Source organism: Scyliorhinus torazame, chromosome 23 (assembly GCF_047496885.1).
Source record: "Scyliorhinus torazame isolate Kashiwa2021f chromosome 23, sScyTor2.1, whole genome shotgun sequence".
Taxonomy (NCBI): Eukaryota; Metazoa; Chordata; class Chondrichthyes; order Carcharhiniformes; family Scyliorhinidae; genus Scyliorhinus; species Scyliorhinus torazame.
In genome coordinates this window covers 31493003-31517164 of record NC_092729.1, presented here as the reverse complement: position 1 = coordinate 31517164, position 24162 = coordinate 31493003, and the positions used below count along the sequence as shown (strand labels likewise).

General features: G+C 43.2%; 1 protein-coding gene and 1 long non-coding RNA gene across 4 annotated transcripts in view; one reads left to right on the top strand and one right to left on the bottom strand.

The window, feature by feature from the left end:
* LOC140399577 (uncharacterized) overlaps positions 1-24162 on the bottom strand; it is a 133612-nt gene that overhangs the window by 51864 nt on the left and 57586 nt on the right. The gene's annotated exons all lie outside the window — the stretch shown is intronic.
* The window catches only part of LOC140399576 (Fc receptor-like protein 5), a 105598-nt gene that overhangs the window by 37622 nt on the left and 43814 nt on the right, over positions 1-24162 (top strand). For all 3 annotated transcript variants that reach the window (XM_072489114.1, XM_072489115.1, XM_072489116.1), the window contains 2 exons: positions 19491-19772; positions 22486-22752. In XM_072489114.1, the coding sequence (XP_072345215.1) occupies positions 19491-19772; positions 22486-22752 (549 nt within the window). The remainder of the gene's footprint in view (positions 1-19490; positions 19773-22485; positions 22753-24162) is intronic.

Below are 24162 nucleotides of genomic sequence, written 5' to 3'. Positions count from 1 at the left end.
ATTAAAGTACTAAAAAGCAGAGGTTAACCCTCGTACCTTTTGCATCATGATTTAATTAGAAAAATTAGGCGAAGAGACCTTGGGCGAAATTCTCCCCCAACGGCGGGATGCCCGCCGACTGGCGCCAAAGCCGGCGCCAATCAGACGGGCATCGCGCCGGCAAAAAGGTGCAGAAGTCTCCGCATCTTTGGCGGCCGAGCCCCAACATTGAGGGGCTAGGCCGACACCGGAGGGATTTCCGCCCCGCCAGCAGGCGGAAATGGCGTTTGTTGCCCCGCCAGCTGGCGCGGAAATGCGGCGCATGCGCGGGAGCGTCAGCGGCCGCTGTCAGTTTCCCAGCGCATGCGCGGGAGCGTCAGCGGCCGCTGTCAGTTTCCCGCGCATGCGCAGTGGGGAGAGTCTCTTCCGCCTCCGCCATGGTGGAGGCCGTAGCGGAGGCGGAAGGGAACGAGTGCCCCCACGGCACAGGCCCGCCCGCGGATCGGTGGGCCCCGATCGCGGGCCAGGCCACCGTGGGGGCACCGCCCGAGGTCAGATCGCCCCGCGCCCCCCCCCCCCAGGACCCCGGAGCCCGCCCACGCCGCCTGGTCCCGCCGGTAAATACCAGGTTTGATTTACGTCGGCGGGACAGGCAATTCCTGGGCGGGACTTCGGCCCATCCGGGCCGGAAAATCCAGCGGGGGGTCCCGCCAACTGGCGCGGCCAGATTCCCGCCCCCGCCCAATCTCCGGGAGCGGAGACTTCGGCGGGGGCGGGGGCGGGATTTACGGCGGCCAACGGCCATTCTCCGACCCGGCGGGGGTCGGAGAATGACGCCCCTTAAGTCTACCCCCCCCCGAAACTAAACGAGCTACCTCGAAGCAGCACAATAGAGCTAACCCATCTCTGTGGCAAAAGAGTGGGAAGACTTCCAGGTAGTGGTGACAAGCCTACCGAGTTTAGTGATAGCTGGTTACCCAAGAAAAGAACTTTAATTCTGCATTAATTTCCTTTCTACTAAATAAGAACTTTCTTATCAAAGTTAAACATAGAAATTAATAGTTATTTAGAAGAGGAACAGCCCTTCTAAATTAAGATACAACTTTTTAAGGTGGTTAATGATCATAGTTATTAAGGTTTTTTCTTAAGTGGGCCTAAAAGCAGCCACCTATTAAGAAAGCGTCACAGCTCTAGTTTTATAAAAACCCATAACTTAGATATTTACTCAAAACCCCCTTAACCCTATTGGTTTTTTTTATAAGATTATAAAAGAACTTTTGTTAAAATGAGTAATAGGAGGATAAACCTCTCCTGACACAAGTGTATGTCAGAAAGAATTAAATCACTGATAATTAAACGATCCCAGACTGAGGCCATCATAATTTTATTTCTTAACTAGAAAAGCCTATTTTACCATTCGTTAACCCTACACAGGAATGTCTTAAGGAAAGATTAAAAGAAAGTAAAGGAACTCGGCAAACATAAACTCCGCCTGTTTACCAAAAACATCGCCTCTTGCCCCCTATAAGAGGTCCCGCCTGCCCTGTGACAATGTTCAACGGCCGCGGTATTTTGACCGTGCAAAGGTAGCGTAATACTTGTCTTTTAAATGAAGACCCGTATGAAAGGCACCACGAGAGTTTAACTGTCTCTACTTTCTAATCAATGAAATTGATCTACTCGTGCAGAAGCGAGTATAACATCATTAGACGAGAAGACCCAATGGAGCTTCAAATACATAAATTAATTATGTAAATATTAATAATCCAAGGACATAAACAAAAAATATAATACTTCTAATTTAACTATTTTTGGTTGGGGTGACCAAGGGGAAAAATAAATCCCCCTTATCGACTGAGTACTCAAGTACTTAAAAGTTAGAATTACAATTCTAACCGATAAAATTTTTATCGAAAAATGACCCAGGATTTCCTGATCAATGAACCAAGTTACCCTAGGGATAACAGCGCAATCCTTTTTCAGAGTTCCTATCGACAAAAGGGTTTACGACCTCGATGTTAGATCAGGACATCCTAATGGTGCAACCGCTATTAAGGGTTCGTTTGTTCAACGATTAATAGTCCTACGTGATCTGAGTTCAGACCAGAGAAATCCAGGTCAGTTTCTATCTATGAATTTATTTTTCCTAGTACGAAAGGACCGGAGAAATGGGGCCAATACTATTGGCACGCCCCATTTTCATCTATTGAACCAAACTAAAATAGATAAGAAAAGATTATCTATTGCCCAAGAAAAGGGTTGTTGAGGTGGCAGAGCCTGGTAAGTGCAAAATACCTAAGTCCTTTAATTCAGGGGTTCAAATCCTCTTCTCAACTATGCTCCAGTCCACAATACTCTATTTAATTAACCCTCTTGCCTATATTATCCCTGTTCTCCTTGCTACAGCCTTCCTTACCTTAATTGAACGAAAAATTCTCGGCTACATGCAATTCCGCAAGGGCCCTAATATTGTAGGCCCCTACGGCCTCCTTCAACCCATTGCTGATGGGTTAAAATTATTTATTAAAGAGTCCATTCGCCCCTCAGCATCCTCCCCCTTCCTATTTTTAATTACCCCAACAGTAGCCCTAGCCCTAGCCCTTTTAATATGAATACCACTCCCCCTCCCTCACTCTATTATTAACCTTAATTTAGGTTTACTATTTATTCTAGCAATCTCAAGCCTAACCGTATATACCATCTTAGGCTCCGGATGAGCATCCAATTCGAAATACGCCCTAATAGGGGCACTACGAGCCGTAGCACAAACTATCTCTTATGAGGTTAGCTTGGGCTTAATCCTCCTTTCAATAATCATCTTCGCTGGAGGCGTTACCCTACATACCTTTAATCTTGCTCAAGAAACAATTTGACTTTTAATTCCAGGATGACCATTAGCCCTAATATGATACATTTCAACACTCGCAGAAACCAACCGAGCACCATTCGACTTAACTGAGGGGGAATCAGAATTAGTTTCCGGGTTCAATATTGAATATGCAGGGGGACCCTTTGCTCTATTTTTCCTTGCTGAATATACAAACATTTTACTAATAAATACCCTTTCCGTCATTCTATTTATAGGAACCTCCTATAATCCCCTCATACCACAAATCTCCTCATTTAGCCTAATAATTAAAGCCACAATACTCACCGTATTTTTCTTATGAATCCGAGCATCATACCCCCGATTCCGGTATGATCAACTTATACACTTAGTATGAAAAAATTTCTTGCCATTAACCTTAGCAATTATTTTATGACATATAGCCCTACCCCTTGCCACAACAAGTCTACCCCCCCTAACCTAATCAGGAAGCGTGCCTGAACAAAGGGCCACTTTGATAGAGTGGATAATGAAAGTTAAAATCTTTCCTCTTCCTCCTAGAAAAATAGGGCTTGAACCCATATCTTAGAGATCAAAACTCTATGTACTTCCTATTATACCATTCCTAAGTAAAGTCAGCTAATTAAAGCTTTTGGGCCCATACCCCAGCCATGTTGGTTAAATTCCTTCCTTTACTAATGAATCCAACCGTACTAACCATTATTATTTCAAGCCTAGGGCTCGGGACCACTTTAACATTCATTGGGTCCCATTGATTATTAGTCTGAATAGGACTAGAAATTAATACTCTAGCTATTATTCCCCTTATAATTCGTCAACATCACCCCCGAGCAGTAGAAGCCACCACAAAATACTTCATCACCCAAGCAACTGCCTCAGCTTTATTATTGTTTGCTAGTGTCACAAACGCTTGAACTTCAGGAGAATGAAGTTTAATTGAATTAATTAATCCAACCTCCGCCACACTAGCAACAGCAGCACTAGCCTTAAAGATTGGTCTTGCCCCCCTCCACTTCTGATTACCAGAAGTTCTTCAAGGATTAGATCTAACTACAGGCCTTATCCTGTCAACTTGACAAAAACTTGCCCCATTCGCTATTCTCCTTCAACTATCACCTTTATTAAATCCTAACCTCCTACTCTTATTTGGCGTAACATCAACAATTGTGGGTGGATGAGGGGGTCTTAACCAAACACAACTGCGAAAAATTCTAGCCTACTCATCAATCGCCAACTTAGGTTGAATAATTACAATTCTACATTATTCACCTGGTTTAACCCTATTAAATCTGATCATTTACATATTTATAACACTTACAACATTCCTCTTATTTAAAATGCTTAACTCAACAGAAATTAACTCCATTTCCTCTTCCTCCTTAAAATCCCCCCTATTATCAGTCATTGCCTTAATAACCCTTCTCTCATTAGGTGGTTTACCTATCAGGCTTTATACCCAAATGATTAATTTTACAAGAATTAACAAAACAGAACCTAATTATCCCAGCCACAGCTATAGCTTTAATAACCCTCCTCAGTTTATTCTTTTATATCCGCCTATGTTATGCTACCACATTAACTTATGTCCCCGGTACCATTAATATATTATCTACATGACGAACAAAATCTTATGCCCCCACCTTAATTTTATTAATATCCGCCTCCATCTCCATATTCCTCCTCCCAATAACTGCCCTAATTCTTATACTTTTAACATAAGAAATTTAGGTTAATTAGACCAAAAGCCTTCAAAGCTTTAAATAGGGGTGAAACCCCTCTAATTTCTGCTAAGATTTGCAAGACTTTATCTCACATCTTCTGACTGCAACCGAGATGCTTTTATTAAGCTAAAATCTTCTAGATAAATAGGCCTCGATCCTATGAAAGTCTTAGTTAACAGCTAAGCGTTTAATCCAACGAACTTTTATCTAACTTTCTCCCGCCGTCATAACGGTAGGGCGGGAGAAAGCCCCGGGAGAATTTAGTCTCCTGCTTTGGATTTGCAATCCAACGTAAACAAATACTGCAGAGCTGTGATAAGAAGGGGAATTTAACCTCTATGCACGGAGCTACAATCCGCCGCTTGACTCTCAGCCATCTTACCTGTGGCAATTAATCGTTGACTCTTTTCTACTAACCACAAAGACATCGGTACCCTATATTTAATCTTTGGTGCATGAGCACGCATTGTTGGGACAGCTTTAAGTCTTCTTATCCGAGCTGAACTCGGGCAACCGGGTTCACTCTTGGGTGATGATCAGATTTATAATGTAATCGTGACAGCCCATGCCTTTGTAATAATTTTCTTTATAGTTATGCCAGTAATAATTGGTGGGTTTGGAAACTGATTAGTACCATTAATAATTGGTGCACCAGACATAGCTTTTCCTCGTATAAATAATATAAGCTTTTGATTGCTTCCTCCTTCCTTCCTTCTTCTACTGGCTTCAGCTGGAGTAGAAGCTGGTGCAGGGACTGGATGAACAGTTTACCCCCATTAGCTGGTAATATAGCCCATGCCGGAGCATCCGTTGATTTAACCATCTTCTCTCTTCACTTAGCTGGCATTTCATCAATTTTGGCCTCAATTAATTTTATTACAACTATTATTAATATAAAACCCCCAGCTGTCTCACAATACCAAACTCCCTTATTTGTATGATCTATTCTTGTAACGCCTGTTCTTCTTCTTCTATCTCTCCCTGTCCTTGCAGCCGGGATTACACTGCTATTAACAGACCGAAATCTTAATACAACATTCTTTGATCCTGCAGGAGGTGGAGACCCAATTCTTTATCAACATTTATTCTGATTTTTTGGTCATCCAGAAGTCTACATCTTAATTTTACCTGGGTTCGGCATAATCTCCCATGTAGTAGCCTACTATTCAGGTAAAAAAGAACCCTTTGGTTATATAGGAATAGTTTGAGCAATAATAGCAATTGGGCTACTTGGTTTTATTGTCTGAGCTCACCACATATTTACAGTAGGAATAGATGTAGATACACGAGCTTACTTTACCTCAGCAACAATAATTATTGCTATTCCAACAGGTGTTAAAGTATTTAGCTGACTAGCAACACTTCATGGGGGATCTATCAAATGAGAAACACCCTTATTATGAGCACGGGTTCATTTTCTTATTTACTGTTGGAGGACTAACAGGGATTGTTTTAGCTAATTCCTCTTTAGATATTGTTCTTCATGACACCTACTACGTAGTAGCCCATTTCCAATATGTTCTTTCCATAGGAGCAGTTTTTGCTATTATAGCAGGTTTTATTCATTGATTTCCTTTAATATCAGGCTTTACCCTTCACTCGACTTGAACAAAAATCCAATTTGTAATTATATTTATTGGAGTAAATTTAACCTTCTTCCCACAACATTTCCTAGGCCTAGCAGGAATGCCACGACATTATTCTGACTACCCAGATGCATATGCCCTATGAAACACAGTCTCATCAATCGGCTCTTTAATTTCTCTTGTAGCCGTAATTATATTACTATTTATTATCTGAGAAGCCTTTGCTTCAAAACGAGAAGTGTTATCCATTGAACTCCCTAACACAAATGTAGAATGACTTCATGGTTGTCCACCCCCTACCACACCTACGAAGAACCAGCATTTGTACAAGTCCAATGATCATTTTAACAAGAAAGGAAGGAATTGAACCCCCATAAGTTGGTTTCAAGCCAACTACATAACCACTCTGCCACTTTCTTTATAAGATTCTAGTAAAACATATTACACTGCCTTGTCGAGGCAGAATTGTGAGTTTAAACCTCACGTATCTTAATTAATAATGGCACACCCCTCACAATTAGGATTTCAAGATGCAGCCTCCCCAGTTATGGAAGAACTTATTCACTTTCACGACCACACATTAATAATTGTATTTTTAATTAGCACCTTAGTCCTCTATATTATTACAGCAATAGTTTCGACTAAACTCACAAATAAATATATTCTTGATTCTCAAGAAATCGAAATTGTCTGGACTATTCTCCCTGCTATTATTCTTATCATAATTGCTCTACCATCCTTGCGGATTCTATACCTCATAGATGAAATCAATGACCCTCACTTAACTATTAAAGCTATAGGCCATCAATGATATTGAAGCTACGAATATACAGATTATGAAGACTTGGGCTTTGACTCTTATATAATTCAAAGACAAGACTTGGCCCCGGGTCAATTTCGTTTATTGGAAACAGATCATCGAATAGTTGTACCTATAGAATCCCCCATCCGAGTTCTAGTATCAGCAGAAGATGTCCTTCATGCATGAGCTGTTCCAGCCCTCGGAGTAAAGATAGATGCTGTCCCTGGACGGCTTAATCAAACCGCCTTTATTATTTCTCGCCCGGGTGTTTACTGCGGCCAATGTTCTGAAATGTGTGGGGCTAACCATAGTTTTATACCCATTGTTGTAGAAGCAGTTCCCCTTGAACACTTCGAAACCTGATATTCATTAATATTAGAAGAAGCTTCACTAAGAAGCTAAACCGGGCCAAGCATTAGCCTTTTAAGCTAAATATTGGTGATTCCCTACCACCCTTAGTGATATGCCTCAATTAAATCCTAGCCCTTGATTTATTATTCTCTTATTTTCATGAGTTATTTTCGTAACCATTCTCCCAAATAAAGTGATAAACCACTTATTTAATAATGAACCTACCTTGAAAAGTACAGAAAAATCTAAACCAGCCCCCTGAAACTGACCATGATTATAAGCTTTTTTGATCAATTCTTAAGTCCCTCTCTTCTAGGAATTCCACTAATTGCCCTAGCTATTTCACTCCCATGATTAATTTTCCCCACCCCAACTTCTCGATGATTAAATAACCGACTATTGACTCTTCAAGCATGATTTATTCACCGATTTATTTATCAGCTTATACAACCTATAAATTTCGGAGGTCATAAATGAGCTATTTTATTTACAGCCCTAATATTATTCTTAATTACCATCAATCTTCTAGGACTCCTCCCTTACACTTTTACCCCTACAACCCAACTTTCCATTAATATAGCTTTTGCCTTACCTTTGTGATTTACAACTGTATTAATTGGCATACTTAATCAACCAACCATTGCTCTCGGACACTTATTACCTGAAGGTACACCAACTCCTTTAGTACCAGTATTAATTATTATCGAAACTATCAGCTTATTTATTCGACCATTAGCTTTAGGAGTCCGATTAACAGCCAATTTAACAGCTGGTCACCTTCTTATACAATTAATCGCAACTGCAGCCTTTGTACTTTTAACTATAATGCCAACCGTAGCTATATTAACCTCTCTAGTACTGCTCTTATTAACTATTTTGGAAGTAGCTGTAGCAATGATTCAAGCATATGTATTTGTTCTCCTTTTAAGCCTATATCTACAAGAAAATGTATAATGGCTCACCAAGCACATGCATATCACATAGTTGACCCAAGCCCATGACCATTAACCGGAGCTACCGCTGCTCTTCTTATAACATCAGGCCTCGCCATCTGATTTCACTTTCACTCATTACTCCTCCTTGACTTAGGACTTACCCTCCTTCTCCTCACCATAATCCAATGATGACGAGATATTATTCGTGAGGGCACATTTCAAGGACATCATTCACCTCCTGTCTAAAAAGGGCTCCGTTACGGAATAATTCTTTTTATTGTATCAGAAGTGTTTTTCTTTCTAGGCTTTTTCTGAGCCTTTTACCATTCAAGTTTAGCCCCTACCCCTGAATTAGGGGGGTGTTGACCACCCACTGGAATTAGTCCACTAGACCCATTCGAAGTACCACTTCTAAATACTGCAGTGCTTCTAGCCTCAGGAGTAACCGTAACTTGGGCCCACCATAGTTTAATAGGGGGGAACCGAAAAGAAACTATTCAAGCACTTCGCCTAACTATTATCTTAGGTGTTTATTTTACAGCCCTTCAAGCCATAGAATATTATGAAGCGCCCTTTACCATCGCTGATGGGGTGTATGGAACAACATTCTTCGTAGCCACAGGCTTTCATGGCCTCCATGTTATCATTGGCACAACATTCTTAGCAGTTTGTCTTCTACGACAAGTCCAATCTCATTTTACATCTGAACATCATTTTGGCTTTGAAGCTGCCGCATGATACTGACATTTTGTTGATGTAGTATGGTTATTCCTCTATGTGTCTATTTATTGATGAGGCTCATAATTACTTTTCTAGTATAAATTAGTACAAGTGATTTCCAATTACTTAATCTTGGTTAAAACCCAAGGAAAAGTAATGAGCCTCATCATGTTTTGTGTCGCAATCACGGCCCTGGTTTCCCGAATCCTTGCTTTTATTGCATTTTGACTTCCATCATTAAAACCTGATAACGAAAAATTGTCTCCATATGAATGTGGTTTTGACCCATTAGGTAGCGCACGCCTACCATTCTCCCTACGATTCTTTCTTGTAGCCATCCTCTTCCTACTTTTTGACTTAGAAATTGCCCTTCTTCTCCCCCTTCCATGAGGAAATCAACTATTTTCACCATTCTCCACAATATTTTGAACGGCAATTATTCTAGTTCTTCTTACCTTCTTACCTTGAATGACTTCAAGGAGGACTGGAATGAGCAGAATAAGTGTTTAGTCCAAAATTAAGACCACTAATTTCGGCTTAGTAAATTATGGTGAGAGTCCATAAACACTTTATGTCCTCAATATATTTTAGCTTCAGTTCAGCATTTATACTGGGCCTGATAGGCCTCGCATTTAACCGCTCACACCTCTTATCCGCACTCTTATGTTTAGAAGGAATAATACTAACCCTCTTTGTTGCTACCGCAACCTGATCCTTAATATTGAATTCTACTTCTAGTTCAATTTGACCTATGATTCTCCTTACTTTCTCAGCCTGCGAAGCTAGTGCAGGACTAGCAATCCTAGTCGCAGCCTCACGCTCACACGGCTCTGACAATTTACAAAATCTAAATCTTCTTCAATGCTAAAAATTTTAATTCCAACAATTATGCTTTTCCCAACCACCTGATTTTTGAATAAAAAATGATTATTTGCAAATTTTGATTTTTGCTGCTCAGTTTAACATATATATGACATAGCCCACATACCTTAATATATACATAATACCCTCATTCATATATCAACTTTAATAGACTATCCCCTACTAGTATCATATATCTATGCTTAGTCCCCATTAATCTATAATCCACTATATCATTACATACTATGTTTAATACACATTAAGTTACTGCCAACTATATCATTACATTAAATATTTAACCCTCATTCATATATGATCAAAATTTCCATTCCATTATATTATTCATTTAACCCTCATTTACTTAATTATAATTAATGAGGGCTGGATAGAAACCCGTATCTCCCTATTTAATGGAAAAAATTGTTCGGTTTGTGGCACATTACTGATTAATCCCCACTAATTGATCAAATCTGGCATCTGATTAATGCTCGATATACATATCACCCTTAACTGCATCAAACTGGTATTACGCTAGCTCCCTTTAATGACACATAATCCTTGACTGTCTCAAGATTTATCTCCCTCCCAGCTTTTTTTTTTCGGTATGATTGTCAAAAGACCATATCTGAAAGGAATAGAGATAATGACGTCATATATGTCACGTTTCGATTTTTTTGATTAGTGTAACTATGGTTTAAGGAAAACCACTATTAATCCACAAAAAATCCACCTCCGTAATTAATTAGTGCAGGTTGGTATATCATTATATGGGGCATAAAGCTATATATCTGGCATAATTGATCATTATTATATTCTCCCCGGCTTTGAGAGAAAAAGAAAAAATAAAATTTCAAAACCTTTTTTTTGGTAAAAAACCCTTAATATACATGGACACCTCGAAAAACCCCGAAAACGAGGGCCGACATATATTATTTTACTAAGCATGTGGAAAAATCACTGTATAGTGTTATAATGTGATGCTAACGTAGCTTAATTTAAAGCATGGCACTGAAGATGCTAAGATGGGAAATAAAATTTTCCGTGGGCCCGTTAGGTTTGGTCCTGACCTGAGTGTTAATTATAACTAAAATTATACATGCAAGTTTCAGCATCCCCGTGAGAATGCCCCAAGTATTCTATTAAATAATTAGGAGCGGGCATCAGGCACACGTCACGTGGCCCAAGGCGCCTTGCTAAGCCACACCCCCAAGAGACTTCAGCAGTAATAAACATTGATAACATAAGCGAAAGCTTGAATCAGTTAAAGTCAACAGAGTTGGTAAATCTCGTGCCAGCCACCGCGGTTATGCGAGTAACTCATAGTAACATTTCCCGGCGTAAAGTGTGATTTAAGGATTAATCTCCAATTAAATACAGTTATGAACTCATCAAGCTGTTATACGCACTCATGAACAGAATAATCAACGACGAAAGTGACTCTAAATTACCAGAAATCTTGATGTCACGACAGTTGGGCCCCAAACTAGGATTAGATACCCTACTATGCCCTACCATAAACTTAGACAATAATCTACTATATTGTCCGCCAGAGTACTACAAGCGCTAGCTTAAAACCCAAAGGACTTGGTGGTGCCCCACACCCACCTAGAGGAGCCTGTTCTATAACCGATAATCCCCGTTAAACCTCACCACTTCTTGCCATTACCGTCTATATACCGCCGTCGTCAGCTCACCCCGTGAGGGTTAAAAAGTAAGCAAAAAGAATTAAACTCCTAAACGTCAGGTCGAGGTGTAGCGAATGAAGTGGGAAGAAATGGGCTACATTTTTTTACCAAAAAACACGAACAGTAAACTGAAAAATTACTGCTGGCCTCAACAGCCTTCTGCGACAAAGCGTTCCACAGCTTCACCACCCTCTGGCTGAATAAATTCCTCCTCATGTCTGTTTTTAAGGATCGTCCTTTTGGTCTGAGATGGTGTCCTCTGATTCTAGTTTTTCCCAGAAATGGAAACATCCTCTCCATGTCCACTCTATCCAGGCCTCGCAGTCACCTGCAAGTTTCAATAAGATCCCCCTCATCCTTCTAAACTCCAACAAGGACAGACCCATATACGTTCCTCATACGACAAGCTCTTCATTCCTGGGATCATTCTTGTGAACCTCCTCTGGGCCCTTTCGAAGGCAAAGCATATTCTTCCTCAGATAAGGGGCCCAAAACTGCTCAATATTCAAAATGGGGTCTGACTAGAACGTTATACACCCTGAGAAGGGCATCCCTGGTCTTGTATTCTCTCCCTCTTGTTATGAATGCTAACATTGCATTTGCCTTCTTAGCTGCCGACTGAACCTGCACATTGACCTTAAGAGAATCGTGAACAAGGACCCCCAAATCCCTTGGTGCTTCTGAATTCCTGAGCATTTCCACATTTAGAAAATAGTCTAGGCCTAAATTTCTCTTTCCAAAGTGCATAACCTCACACTTTTCCACATTGTATTTCATTTGCCACTTCATTGCCAACTCTCCTAGTTTGTCCAAATCCTTCTGCAGCCCCCTTGCTTCCACAATACCATCTGTCTCTCTACAGATCTTCGAACCTGCTGCAAACCTTCTGCCAGATCATTAATGCATGTTGTGGAAAGCTGAGATCCCAGCTCAGACCCCTGAGACACACCACTAGTCACCGGCTGCCATCCTGAAAATGATCACTTTATCCCCACTTTCTGCCTTCTGCCAGTCAGCCAACCCTTTATCCACGCCAGGATCTTACCCTGAACACCATGGGCTCTTAACGTATTTAACAGTCTCCTATGCGGTACCTTGTCAAAGGCCTTCTGAAAATCTAAATAAATCACGCCCACTGTTTCTCCTTTGTCTAACTTCCTTGTTACCTCCTCAAAGAACTCGAACAGATTTGTCAGACATGACCTCCCTTTGACAAAGCCGTGCTGATTCAGTACTTCTTTGCCGTCCAAGTGCTTTGCGATCTCATCTTTAATAACATAATCCAAAATCTTACCAATGACCGAAGTCAGGCTAACTGACCGATGACTTCCCTTGTGAAACAGTGGTGTTACATTAGCCACTTTCCAGTCCTCTGTGACCCTATATGCCTCCTGTGATTCGTGCAAAATCACCACCAATGCCTCCACAATGTCCTCAGCTGTCTCTTTTAGGACACTGAGGTGTCGTCCATCCGGTTCAGGTGACGTATCCACCTTCAGACCTTTCAGTTTCCCCAGAACCTTCTCCTTAGTGATGGTCACAGCACTCACCTCTGCCCCCTGGAGCTCTGACATCCCATTGGTGTCTTCTACCGTGAAGACTGATGCGAAGTAACTATTCAGTTCCTCTGCCATTTCTTTGTTTCCTATTATTACTTCTCCAGCCAAGTTTTCCAGTGGTCCAATATATATTTTTACCTCTCTTTTATCTTTTACTGTTTGAAAGAAACTCTTCCTATCATCTTTCATATTCCGAGCTAACTGCCACTCCTATTTCATCTTCCCTCTCCTTATTGCTGTTTTGCTGTCCTCTGCTCGTTTTTAATTGATTCCCAATCCTCCGGCTTCCCACTAAACGTCGCCACTTTGTATGCTTTTTTCTTTTGCTTTTATGCTGTCCTTGACTCCCATCGTCAACCATGGATGTGTGTCCTCCCCTTATCATGATTCCACCTCCTTGGGATGAATTTCTGCTGTGCCTGTCGAATAACGCCCCAAACTCCTGCCATTGCTGTTCCACTGCCTTCCCTGCTAGTCTCCCTTTCCAATCAACTCTGGCCGTCTCCTCCTTCATGTCTTTGTAGTTCCCCTTATTTAATTGTAATACCGCTACATCTGACTCCAGCTTCTCGCTCTCAAATTGCCGGATAAATTCTATTATATTGTGGTCAATGGTCCCTTAGGGTTTCCTCACCCTGAGACCGCTAATCAAGTCTGCCCATTATACATCACCAAATCCAGAATTGACTGTTCCCTTGTGGGCTCAACCACACAATCACATAGAATCACAGGACGCTTCCAGAACATAGGTAGGCCATTCGGCTCATCTTTACTCACTGTATCTCCCAATGAGCCTTTCACCATTCTCCCACCTTCTCCGCACAGCCTTGAATATTGCTTTATTTCAGTTCTTTGATGGGAGCGGAGAGTGAACCTATCCCCATCATACACTCGGTAAGAGCATTTCAGGCGACAGGCATTCCCGTGTGGTTAAAATTGTCTTTTGAGTCGGTTTTGCTATTTCTTTCCAATCACTTAAATCTGGGTCCCTTCGTCCACATAATTTCAGGAGTGTGAAAAGTACTCCCCTCTCTCTACACTGCCGAGACCCCTGAATTTTGAATGCATCTATCAAATCTCCCTTCGACGACCTTTTCTCCAAGGAACAGCGTCCCAACTTCTCCAATCCCTCCTCCATGGCACCATTCTAGTGAATCAGTTCTACACTCACCAATGCCTTCACGACTTTCCAAAAACCCAGCATCCAGAACTGGGCACAATCTTGTAGCTGATATCGAACTTGTGGGTTTCAATCGTTAACATTCGGGTCAGTTGTTGTTAATACCGTGAACAGTTTTGGTCCCCTGATCGAAGGGAATATATAATGGTAGTGAAAGTTGTACAAAGATGATTTAACTAGGTTGATCCCGGGAATCCAGGGATTTTCTTTTGAGGAGAAGATTAGTGGATTGGGCCTATTCTCATTGGAAGTCAAAAGAATGAGACGTGAGCTTATTGACAGGTACTTAATTATCAGGGCGCCTGGCAGAGTAAATAATGAGAGGATGTTCCCTCTTGTTTTAGAGTCTAGGACCAAAGTTAGTGGTCGCCCATTTCTGACAGAGGTGAGGAGTAATTTCTTCTCTCAGATGGCAGTGAATCTGTGGAAGTCTTTACAACAGAGAGCTGTAGAGGCTGGGTCGTTGAATATGTCCCCCAGTAATTGACTCTTCTTTTAGTTGGTAGCTTTTGACTACCGACTCAGTCCATCCCCCTCATAAATTTGGAGACTTCTATCAAGTCGCCCCTCAACCTCTGTCGTTCCAGTGACAGCAAACCGAGTTGATTCAACCTCTCCTCATATCCAATGTCCTCCATACCAGGCAACATGCTGGTAAACCTGTTCTGTATCCCCCCCAAAAAAACCTCCACATTCTTCTGGTAGTGTGGCGACCAAAATTGGACACTAAATTCCAAGTGTAGCCTCACTAATGTTTTATACAGCTGCAGCATGACTTGCTAATTTGTATACTCAGTGCCTCGGCCGATGAAGGCAAGCATGCCGTATGCTTCTCGACTACCTTCTGGACTTGCATTGCCACTCTTAGTTTCCTGTGGGCCTGTACATCCAGATCCCTCTGCCTGTCAATACTCTTGAGGGTTCTGTCGTTTACTGTATATTTTTCATCTGCACTAGACCTTCCATAATGCATTTCCTCACATTTAGAACAGAAAACATAGAACATACAGTGCAGAACGAGGCCATTCGGCCCATCGAGTCTGCACCGACACACTTTTGCGCTATCCCTGTAACCCAATTAAACTTCCTAACCTCTTTTTTTGTTCACTAAAGCCAATTTATCATGGCCAATACAGCTAACCTGCAAGACTCTGGGAGGAAACCGATGCACCCGGAGGAAACCCACGCAGACACGGGGGAGGACGTGCAGACTCCGCACAGACAGTGACCCAGCAGGGAATCGAACCTGGGACCCTGGCGCTGTGAAGCCACAGTGCTAGCCACTTGTGCTACCCTGCTGTCCCATTTGTGTGGATTAAACTCCATTCGCCATCATTCTGCCCAAGTCTCCAATCGATCTACATCCAGCTGTAACCTTTGACGAAACTCATCGCTATCTGTAATTTCACCAAGCTTTGTGTCATCTGCAAACATACTAATCAGACCAGTTACATTTTCTCATTTATATATCCCAGGATCATTTATATATCCTGCAAACAGAAAAGGTCCGAGCACTGAAACCCTGCGGAACACCACTAGTCACATTCCTCCATTCAGAAAATCCTGACCAATACTCCCAAACGAGCTGGCCTGGTGAGATGATCTAGCTGCATCAAGGAATAATTAGAATCGTTATGGATCTTCTATACCAATTAACCATGGAGAAGTTACTCACAATAGAGGCAAACGTTTTGCAATGTCATCTTCTGGGAGAATGACGCACCATGTGTCTGATGGCTCATTCCCCTGGCTTTGAATTTTCAGAAAATACTCAGTCCATTTTGCACGTTGCATTGTAAGTGGGGAAGAGGAGCAGGCCATTCAGAAATTGGAATATCTACAACAATGCTTCAGCTGTGCCTAAACTACACCTACTCATCTTGGTGATCAAAATGGATCTCTATCTGTTTTGAAACTATGGTTTGCCGGCTCCACCACAGCACTCAATGACGATTTGTTTTGGAGACCTTTCCAGAGTTTCACTCTTCTTGCAACTCCTCGCTCGTGAATAAAATATTGTCCCTCAGATCTCTGTCCAACCCTCAGTAGTATAACAACCAATTCTACCTATATTATTGGTAAATGTATTTAATCATCTAGAACACTGCAACTGGAGCAGCACTAACCATTCTATTCATGGAAAATAGAACATAGAACATTACAGCGCAGTACAGGCCCTTCGGCCCTCGATGTTGCGCTGACCTGTGAAACCACTCTAAAGCCCATCTACACTATTCCCTTATCGTCCATATGTCTATCCAATGACCATTTGAATGCCCTTAGTTTTGGCGAGTCTACTACTGTTGCAGGCAGGGCATTCCACGCCCTTACTACTCTCTGAGTAAAGAACCTACCTCTGATATCTGTCCTATAGCTATGTCCCCTCAATTTAAAGCTATGTCCCCCCCCCCGTGCTAGACATCATCATCCGAGGAAAAAGGCTCTCACTGTCCACCCTATCCAATCCTCTGATCACCTTGTATGCCTCAATTAAGTCACCTCTTAACCTTCTTCTCTCCAACGAAAACAGCCTCAAGTCCCTCAGCCTTTCCTCATAAGATCATCCCTCCATAACAGGCAACATTCTGGTAAGTCTCCTCTGCACCCTTTCCAATGCTTCCACAACCTTCCTATCATGCGGCGAGCAGAATTGCACGCAATACTCCAAATACGGCCGCACCAGAGTTTTGTACAGCTGCAACATGACCTCATGGCTCCGAAACTCAGTCCCTCTCCCAATAAAACCTAACACACCGTACGCCTTAACAACTCTCTCAACCTGGGTGGCAAATTTCAGGGATGTTTGTACATGGACACCGAGATCTCTATGCTCATCCACACTATCAAGAATCTTACCATTAGCTCAGTACTCTGTCTTCCTGTTATTCCTTCCAAAATGAATCACCTCACACTTTTCCGCATTAAACTCCATTTGCCACCTCTCAGCCCAGCGCTGCAGCTTATCTATGTCCCTCTGTAACTTGTAACATCCTTCCGCACTGCCCACAACTCCACCGACTTGAGTGTCATCTACAAATTTACTCACCCATCCTTGTACACCCTCCCCAGATCATTTATAAAAATGACAAACAGCAGTGGCCCCAAAACAGATCCTTGTGGTACACCACTAGTAACTGGACTCTAGTCTGAACATTTCCCATCAACCACCACCCTTTGTCTTCTTCCAGCTAGCCAATTTCTGATCCAAACTGCGAAATCACCGTGAATCCCATGCTTCCGTATTTTCTGCAATAGCGTACCGTGGGGAACCTCATCAAACGTTTTACTGAAATCCATATACACCACATCAACTGCTTTACCCTCATCCACCTGTTTGGTCACCTTCTCAAAGAACTCGATAAGGTTTGTGAGGCATGACGTAACCTTCACAAAACCATGTTGACTATCTCTAATCCAACTATTCTTTTCCAGATGATTATACATCCTATCTCTTATAAACCTTTCCAAGACTTTGCCCACAACAGAAGTAAGGCTCACTGGTCTATAGTTACCGGGGTTGTCTCTACTCCCCTTCTTGAACAAGGGGACAACATTTGCTATCCTCCAGTCTTCTGGCACTCTTCCATAGAGATAATAACTCTGTTTGTCCTAGATCTAAGTTTCCACCCTAGCTCCCTGAATTCCTGCCTTACATCCCTATCCCTTTTCCTACCTATGTCGTAGGTACCTATGTGGACCATGACTTGGGGCTGCTCCTCCTCTCCCTTAAGGATCCCGAAAACATGATCCGAGACATCGCGGCCCTGACACCTGGGAGGCAACACACCAACTTCGAGTCTCTCTGGTTGCCACAGAATTTCCTATCTATCCCCCTAACTACGGAGTCTCCAATGACTAATGCTCTACTCCTCTCCCCCCTTCCCTTCTGAGCAACAGGGACAGACTCTGTGCCAGAGGCCTGCACCCAATGGCTTACCCCTGGTAAGTCCCCCCCCCCCCCCCCCCCCGCCAAAATGTATCTAAATCTGAATACTTGTTACTAAGAGGAATAACCACAGGGGATCCCTGTACTGACTGCTTCCTCCCAGCCCCTCTCACCGTCACCCATCTATCTTGATTCTTCGGGGTAACTACATCCCTGAAGCTTCTATCTATGACCACCTCTGCCTCCCGAATGATCCGAAGTTCATCCAGCTCCAGCTCCAGTTCCCTAACGCGGTGTCTGAGGAGCTGGAGATGGGTGCACTTCCCACAGGTGAAATCAGCAGGGACACTGATGGCGTCCCTCACCTCAAACATTCTGCAGGAGGAACATTGCACTGCCTCCCCTGCCATTCCCTCTAGATAAAACAAGAAAAAGAAAAGAAGAGCTTCTCTGATATTCTCTCAACCCCTTAGGTTAGAGGAGATGAAGGGTGGGGGACACTACAAGTGTAGTGTCTCGGGTTTAGCAACCGCCCAACTTATACACAGGTACGAACAAATCTTCCCAGAAATCCCCACGGCCGTCTTCCTGCAGCTGCACAGGTAAGTATTTAAAGTTATTCTTACCTTTCCTACAGGCCCCTGGACACTGCTCCCCTGCCGAAAATCTGGAAGCTGTTTCTCCTGCTAGGTACGTATTTAATCATAGTAATACCACACTCGCACTACTCTTTCCCCGTGATCTGTCTGTTACCATGTTCCTTCAATCTGCTGTGCACGGTCACTTTTGTTAATCAATCAATCCTACTGTCTGCTGTTCAGAATGAGATTATCACACAAAGAAACAAACTATGTCTCTCTGTAATACTGGCTATGTACTTAGATATCTCTGCTACATACCCTCCATCATTGAGGATTGTATGATTTTTGGATGTGGTCCAGGTTACTGAAGATTAGTTTGGGCCCATTGCTACTGGATGTACCAAACTCCCGACCGTACACCTCTGAATGATTGTTTTTCATATCCGGGACTTGGACGTCGCTGGTTAGACCAACATTTACTCCCATCCCTTGTTGCCTACAGAAAATTGCCTTCTTGAGACGTTGCAGTCCTTGAAATGTAGGTACAACCTATGGAGAGAGTTACAGCATTTTGCCCCAGTGACAGTGAGGGAAAGGTGATATATTTCCAAGCAAGGGTGGTGAGTAACTTGGAGGGAAACCTCCAGATGCTAGGGTTTCATAAGTGTCTTCTGCTCTTGTACTTCGAGATGGTAGTGGTCGGGGTTTGGATTGCTATAAAAAATGTAATGTGTGATTATGTTTTAAGGAACGAGTGCCTGCCCTGTTGTTAATTTCCATTATTTCTATCCAATAGAGCCAGATCGCACAACGACCATTGAGACTCTTCCAGAAATTCTGTGGGTCAACGAAAATCTGCTATTAAGATGTCATTTCCCCTTCCCGAAGGATGCAATTTACACATTTTACCGAGAAGGTTTTCGTTTGGGCGAGGCAACAGTTTCGAATGGAAGTGGTACATTTGAAATTCAGCGTGTTTCTGTGGAGGATAAAGGACGTTATCGCTGCGAATTGCACTTTGTTAACTTTCCCAATGGACCCATCTACTCATCAGCATATAAATTTGTGGACATTAAAGGTATGTGCCACTGTACATTAGCAACAAGTAAGAGAAAAAAAGCAAAGTTATTGGGAAAAAAGGAGGAATGTTTGGAAGGAAGAAACTGGGAAAGTGCAAATGGGGATGAACACGACAGTCCAATGTCTTTACCAAGCAGGCTAAATGGCGGGTTGCTTCATTGTTTAACACACACTTCTACCCAAGAGGCGGATGAAGAGGAATGCCCTGGACAGTCGCCAAGGTTTCCCCTTCATCTTCTGAAATATACAACCTTCTAAACACCTGTTTGAAGACATTACCTCTGACCATTGAATGCAGCTATTCGCTTTGTCGTTGGTGCAGAATCGGCGCTGGCCGTCATTCTTAGAATTTGCCCAATTATCCCTCCTCATTAAACGATTGCAAAGGGCTGAATTGCATGATCCACAATAGTTTATCGACAGTATTCCCCTCCTTTGAACAGAGGGATAATCCGTCACCCTTTAGTGAGAACCATGACTGATCTGGAGCTGTACGTTAGGTGAATCGCACATTGGATAGCGCCAGTGTGGTAGTATGCATTAGGGGTCATGTGGGACTGTGAAGCCGTGATGTCATTGGCTGACAGATCCCGGGTCCTGGTTGGCTGTTGGCCCCTAGCTCCGCCCTGAAGGCGGAGTATAAGAACCAGGAGTTCTCCACCGCAGGCCAGTCTGTTACTGAACTGCGGGGGAACAGTCACGCTTAATAAAGCCTCATCGACTTCACTCTATTCGTCTCTCGGAGTCTTTGTGCGCTACAGCCAGTTTATACGACGCCCCAAGATACTATCAACACCATGGTGGTTACCAGTGGCAGGACACTGACCTGCGCTAACCATGTCAATACTGTGGCTAAAAGAGGAGATCAGAGGTCAGGAATTGGAAGGGGGCGTGTGGGGGGGTGTAACTCACCTCCTGACTCCGCAAAACTATCTACAAGGCAAAAGTCAGGAATGCAATGGAATACTGTCCACTTATAGAACATAGAACATAGAACAATACAGCGCAGTACAGGCCCTTCGGCCCACGATGTTGCACCGAAACAAAAGCCATCTAACCTACACTATACCTTTATCATCCATATGTTTATCCAATAAACTTTTAAATGCCCTCAATGTTGGCGAGTTCACTACTGTAGCAGGTAGGGCATTCCACGGCCTCACTACTCTTTGCGTAAAGAACCTACCCCTGACCTGTGTCCTATATCTATTACCCCTCAGTTTAAGGCTATGTCCCCTCGTGCTAGCCATTTCCATCCGCGGGAGAAGGCTCTCACTGTCCACCCTATCTAACCCTCTGATCATTTTGTATGCCTCTATTAAGTCTCCTCTTAACCTTCTTCTCTCTAACGAAAACAACCTTAAGTCCATCAGCCTTTCCTCATAAGATTTTCCCTCCATACCAGGCAACATCCTGGTAAATCTCCTCTGCACCCGTTCCAAAGCCTCCACGTCCTTCCTATAATGCGGTGACCAGAACTGTACGCAATACTCCAAATGCGGCCGTACCAGAGTTCTGTACAGCTGCAACATGACCTCCTGACTCCGGAACTCAATCCCTCTACCAATAAAGGCCAACACTCCATCGGCCTTCTTCACCACCCTATCAACCTGGGTGGCAACTTTCAAGGATCTATGTACATGGACACCTAGATCCCTCTGCTCATCCACACTTTCAAGAACTTTTCCATTAGCCAAATATTCCACATTCCTGTTTTTCCTTCCAAAGTGAATCACCTCACACTTCTCTACATTAAACGCCATTTGCCACCTCTCAGCCCAGCTCTGCAGCTTATCTATATCCCTCTGTAACCTGCTACTTCCTTCCACACTATCGACAACACCACCGACTTTAGTATCATCTGCAAATTTACTCACCCACCCTTCTGCGCCCTCCTCTAGGTCATTGATAAAAATGACAAACAGCAACGGCCCCAGAACAGATCCTTGTGGTACTCCACTTGTGACAGAACTCCATTCTGAACATTTCCCATCAACCACCACCCTCTGTCTTCTTTCAGCTAGCCAATTTCTGATCCACTGCCTGGATGAGTGCAGCTTCAATGACATTGAAGCTCTACAGCATCTAGGAGAATGCAGCCCCGCTTGAATCCCCCCTTCCCCCGCCCCTTCCACAACCATTGAAACCCTCCACTACCGACGCACAGTGGCAGCCGTGTGCACCATCTACAAGATGCAGGAACTCACTGAGTATCCTTAGGCAGTAGCTTCCAAACCCACGACCACCACCATCTAGAAGGACAAGGCATCATATACCGTAGAACCCGACCACCTGGATGTTCCCCTTCAAGTCATTCACCACCCTGACTTGGAAATACATCAACATCCTGGAACTACCTCCCTAACAGCACAGTGGGTGCACCTACTCCCCTCTGCAGAGGTTGAAGAAGGCAGTTCACCAACAACCTCTCAAGGGGAGTTAGGGATGGGCAATAAATGTTGCCCCAGCCAGTGACGTCCATATCACATTAACGGATAAAAAGTACGTTTCAAACACATCGATGAAATAAAATGGCCAAAACCGTCCGTTTCTCACTGTTTCCGAATGCATTCCTGCATAAGAACAACCCCCCCCCCCCCCTCCGCCCCCCCCCACTCCACCCCTTTTGAACACAGCAACATCTCTTAGGCACATATTTTGGAATACCGAGCGATCGTGAACAGTGACCTCCTTTTCCTCTTCAATTTCAGATATTCCAGTGAGGCTGTCTGTAAAACCGGAAACGCCAAAGGATGGCGACACTATAACGCTGAGCTGTGAGTGCAGCGATTCAGATGCCTGTGGGAGCGGACAATATTCATTCTACAGAAACAACAGTCTTATAAATTCTGATTCGGTCAGTCACAATGACTATCTCATCCCACAAGCCACCGTGATGGATTCTGGACGGTATCATTGTAGCGTTCTCAGCAACAGTTTAACACACACGGCCAAAAGTGTGGAAATGACTGTGAGGAGTGAGTACAAAAACATCTGTTGGTGTTTGGCCAATGGTTGAACAAATATATCTTTGTCCGCGGGCATGGGAAAGATATATGAGAGCTTCCTCCCCAGGGCCTGGTAGTTCATGCGATAAGAAATTGGGCGGCTCGTTAGCGCAGTAGTTAGCACTGCTGCATCACAGTTCCAGAAACCATGGTTCAATTCCGAGCTTGGGAGACGGTCTTTGTAGAGTTTGCACGTTCTCCCCGTGCCTGTATCGGTTTCCTCCCACAGTACAATACAAAGATGTGCTGGTTAGGTCGATTAGCCTCATGGATTACTCCTTAGTGCCCATTAATGTGCAGCTCAAATGGGGTTACAAGGATAAGGCAAGGGAATCGGCAGAGGTAGGGCACTCTTCAAGAGGGTCGCTGCAGACTCAGTGGGCCGAATGACCTTCTGCACTGTAGAAAGTCTGTGGTTCTGTGGAAAGAATATAGCAAAAACTGTGAAAGAGGGATACTGATCTGAACTGATATGGCATAATATAAATTGGATCAACTGGTGAACTGGCCTTGCATTTTCACAGAATGTCCTCTACATGTACAATTACCTCTGATTCTCCACCCATATCGTGTGTGAACTGTGCTGTTGAATTAATCCGAGAGCCTAATGTTGATACATGCCACTTTCCTATTATTGCTTGGTTTTAAGTTTGCAAACGGTCTTGGCTGCGCAGAGCACGTGGAAAATATAGAATTAAATAACCTCTACAAGCAGAATGAGGCTATTCAGCTGATCGAGTCGGCACCAACTCTAACCCCGTCACCTTTTGGACATTAAGGGACAATTTATCCCGTCCAATTCCTCTAACCTGCACATCCCTGGACTGTGGGTGGAAACCGGAGCACCCGAAGGGAACACACACAGACACGGGCAGAATGTGAAAACCCCACACAGACAGTCACCGAGGCAAGAATTGAACCCTGATCGCTGGCGCTGTGAGACAGCAGTGCTAATCTCTGTGTTGCCCTTAATTCACCTTCATTGATGTGAAAAATAAATACTGTAAAAAAAAAAACACATTGAGACGCAAATCTGACATATTTTCCTCAGAAAATTACACGTTGTGTTTCCGAGTCATTTGATTTGGCGAAACATGTGACTTTATCGAATGATAACACGGTTTCTGGCACTGAAGTAGCTCACTTGCCTATCTATCTAGAAAGCCTACGATCCATTACTCGGACTGTAACACTGCAGGTTACCACAGTTGTGGTGTATATCCATTTTTAAAAAATCTATGCCGGTTTGCACCCGTGCTTTATTTACGGAGAACGATTCCCAGACCCCCATCACAAATTAAGTGAGAATGTTTTTTCCCCCCAAAATGACTACTACCAAACAGATTAAAACAGTTCTTGTGGCCCAGTAGATGTTGTTGC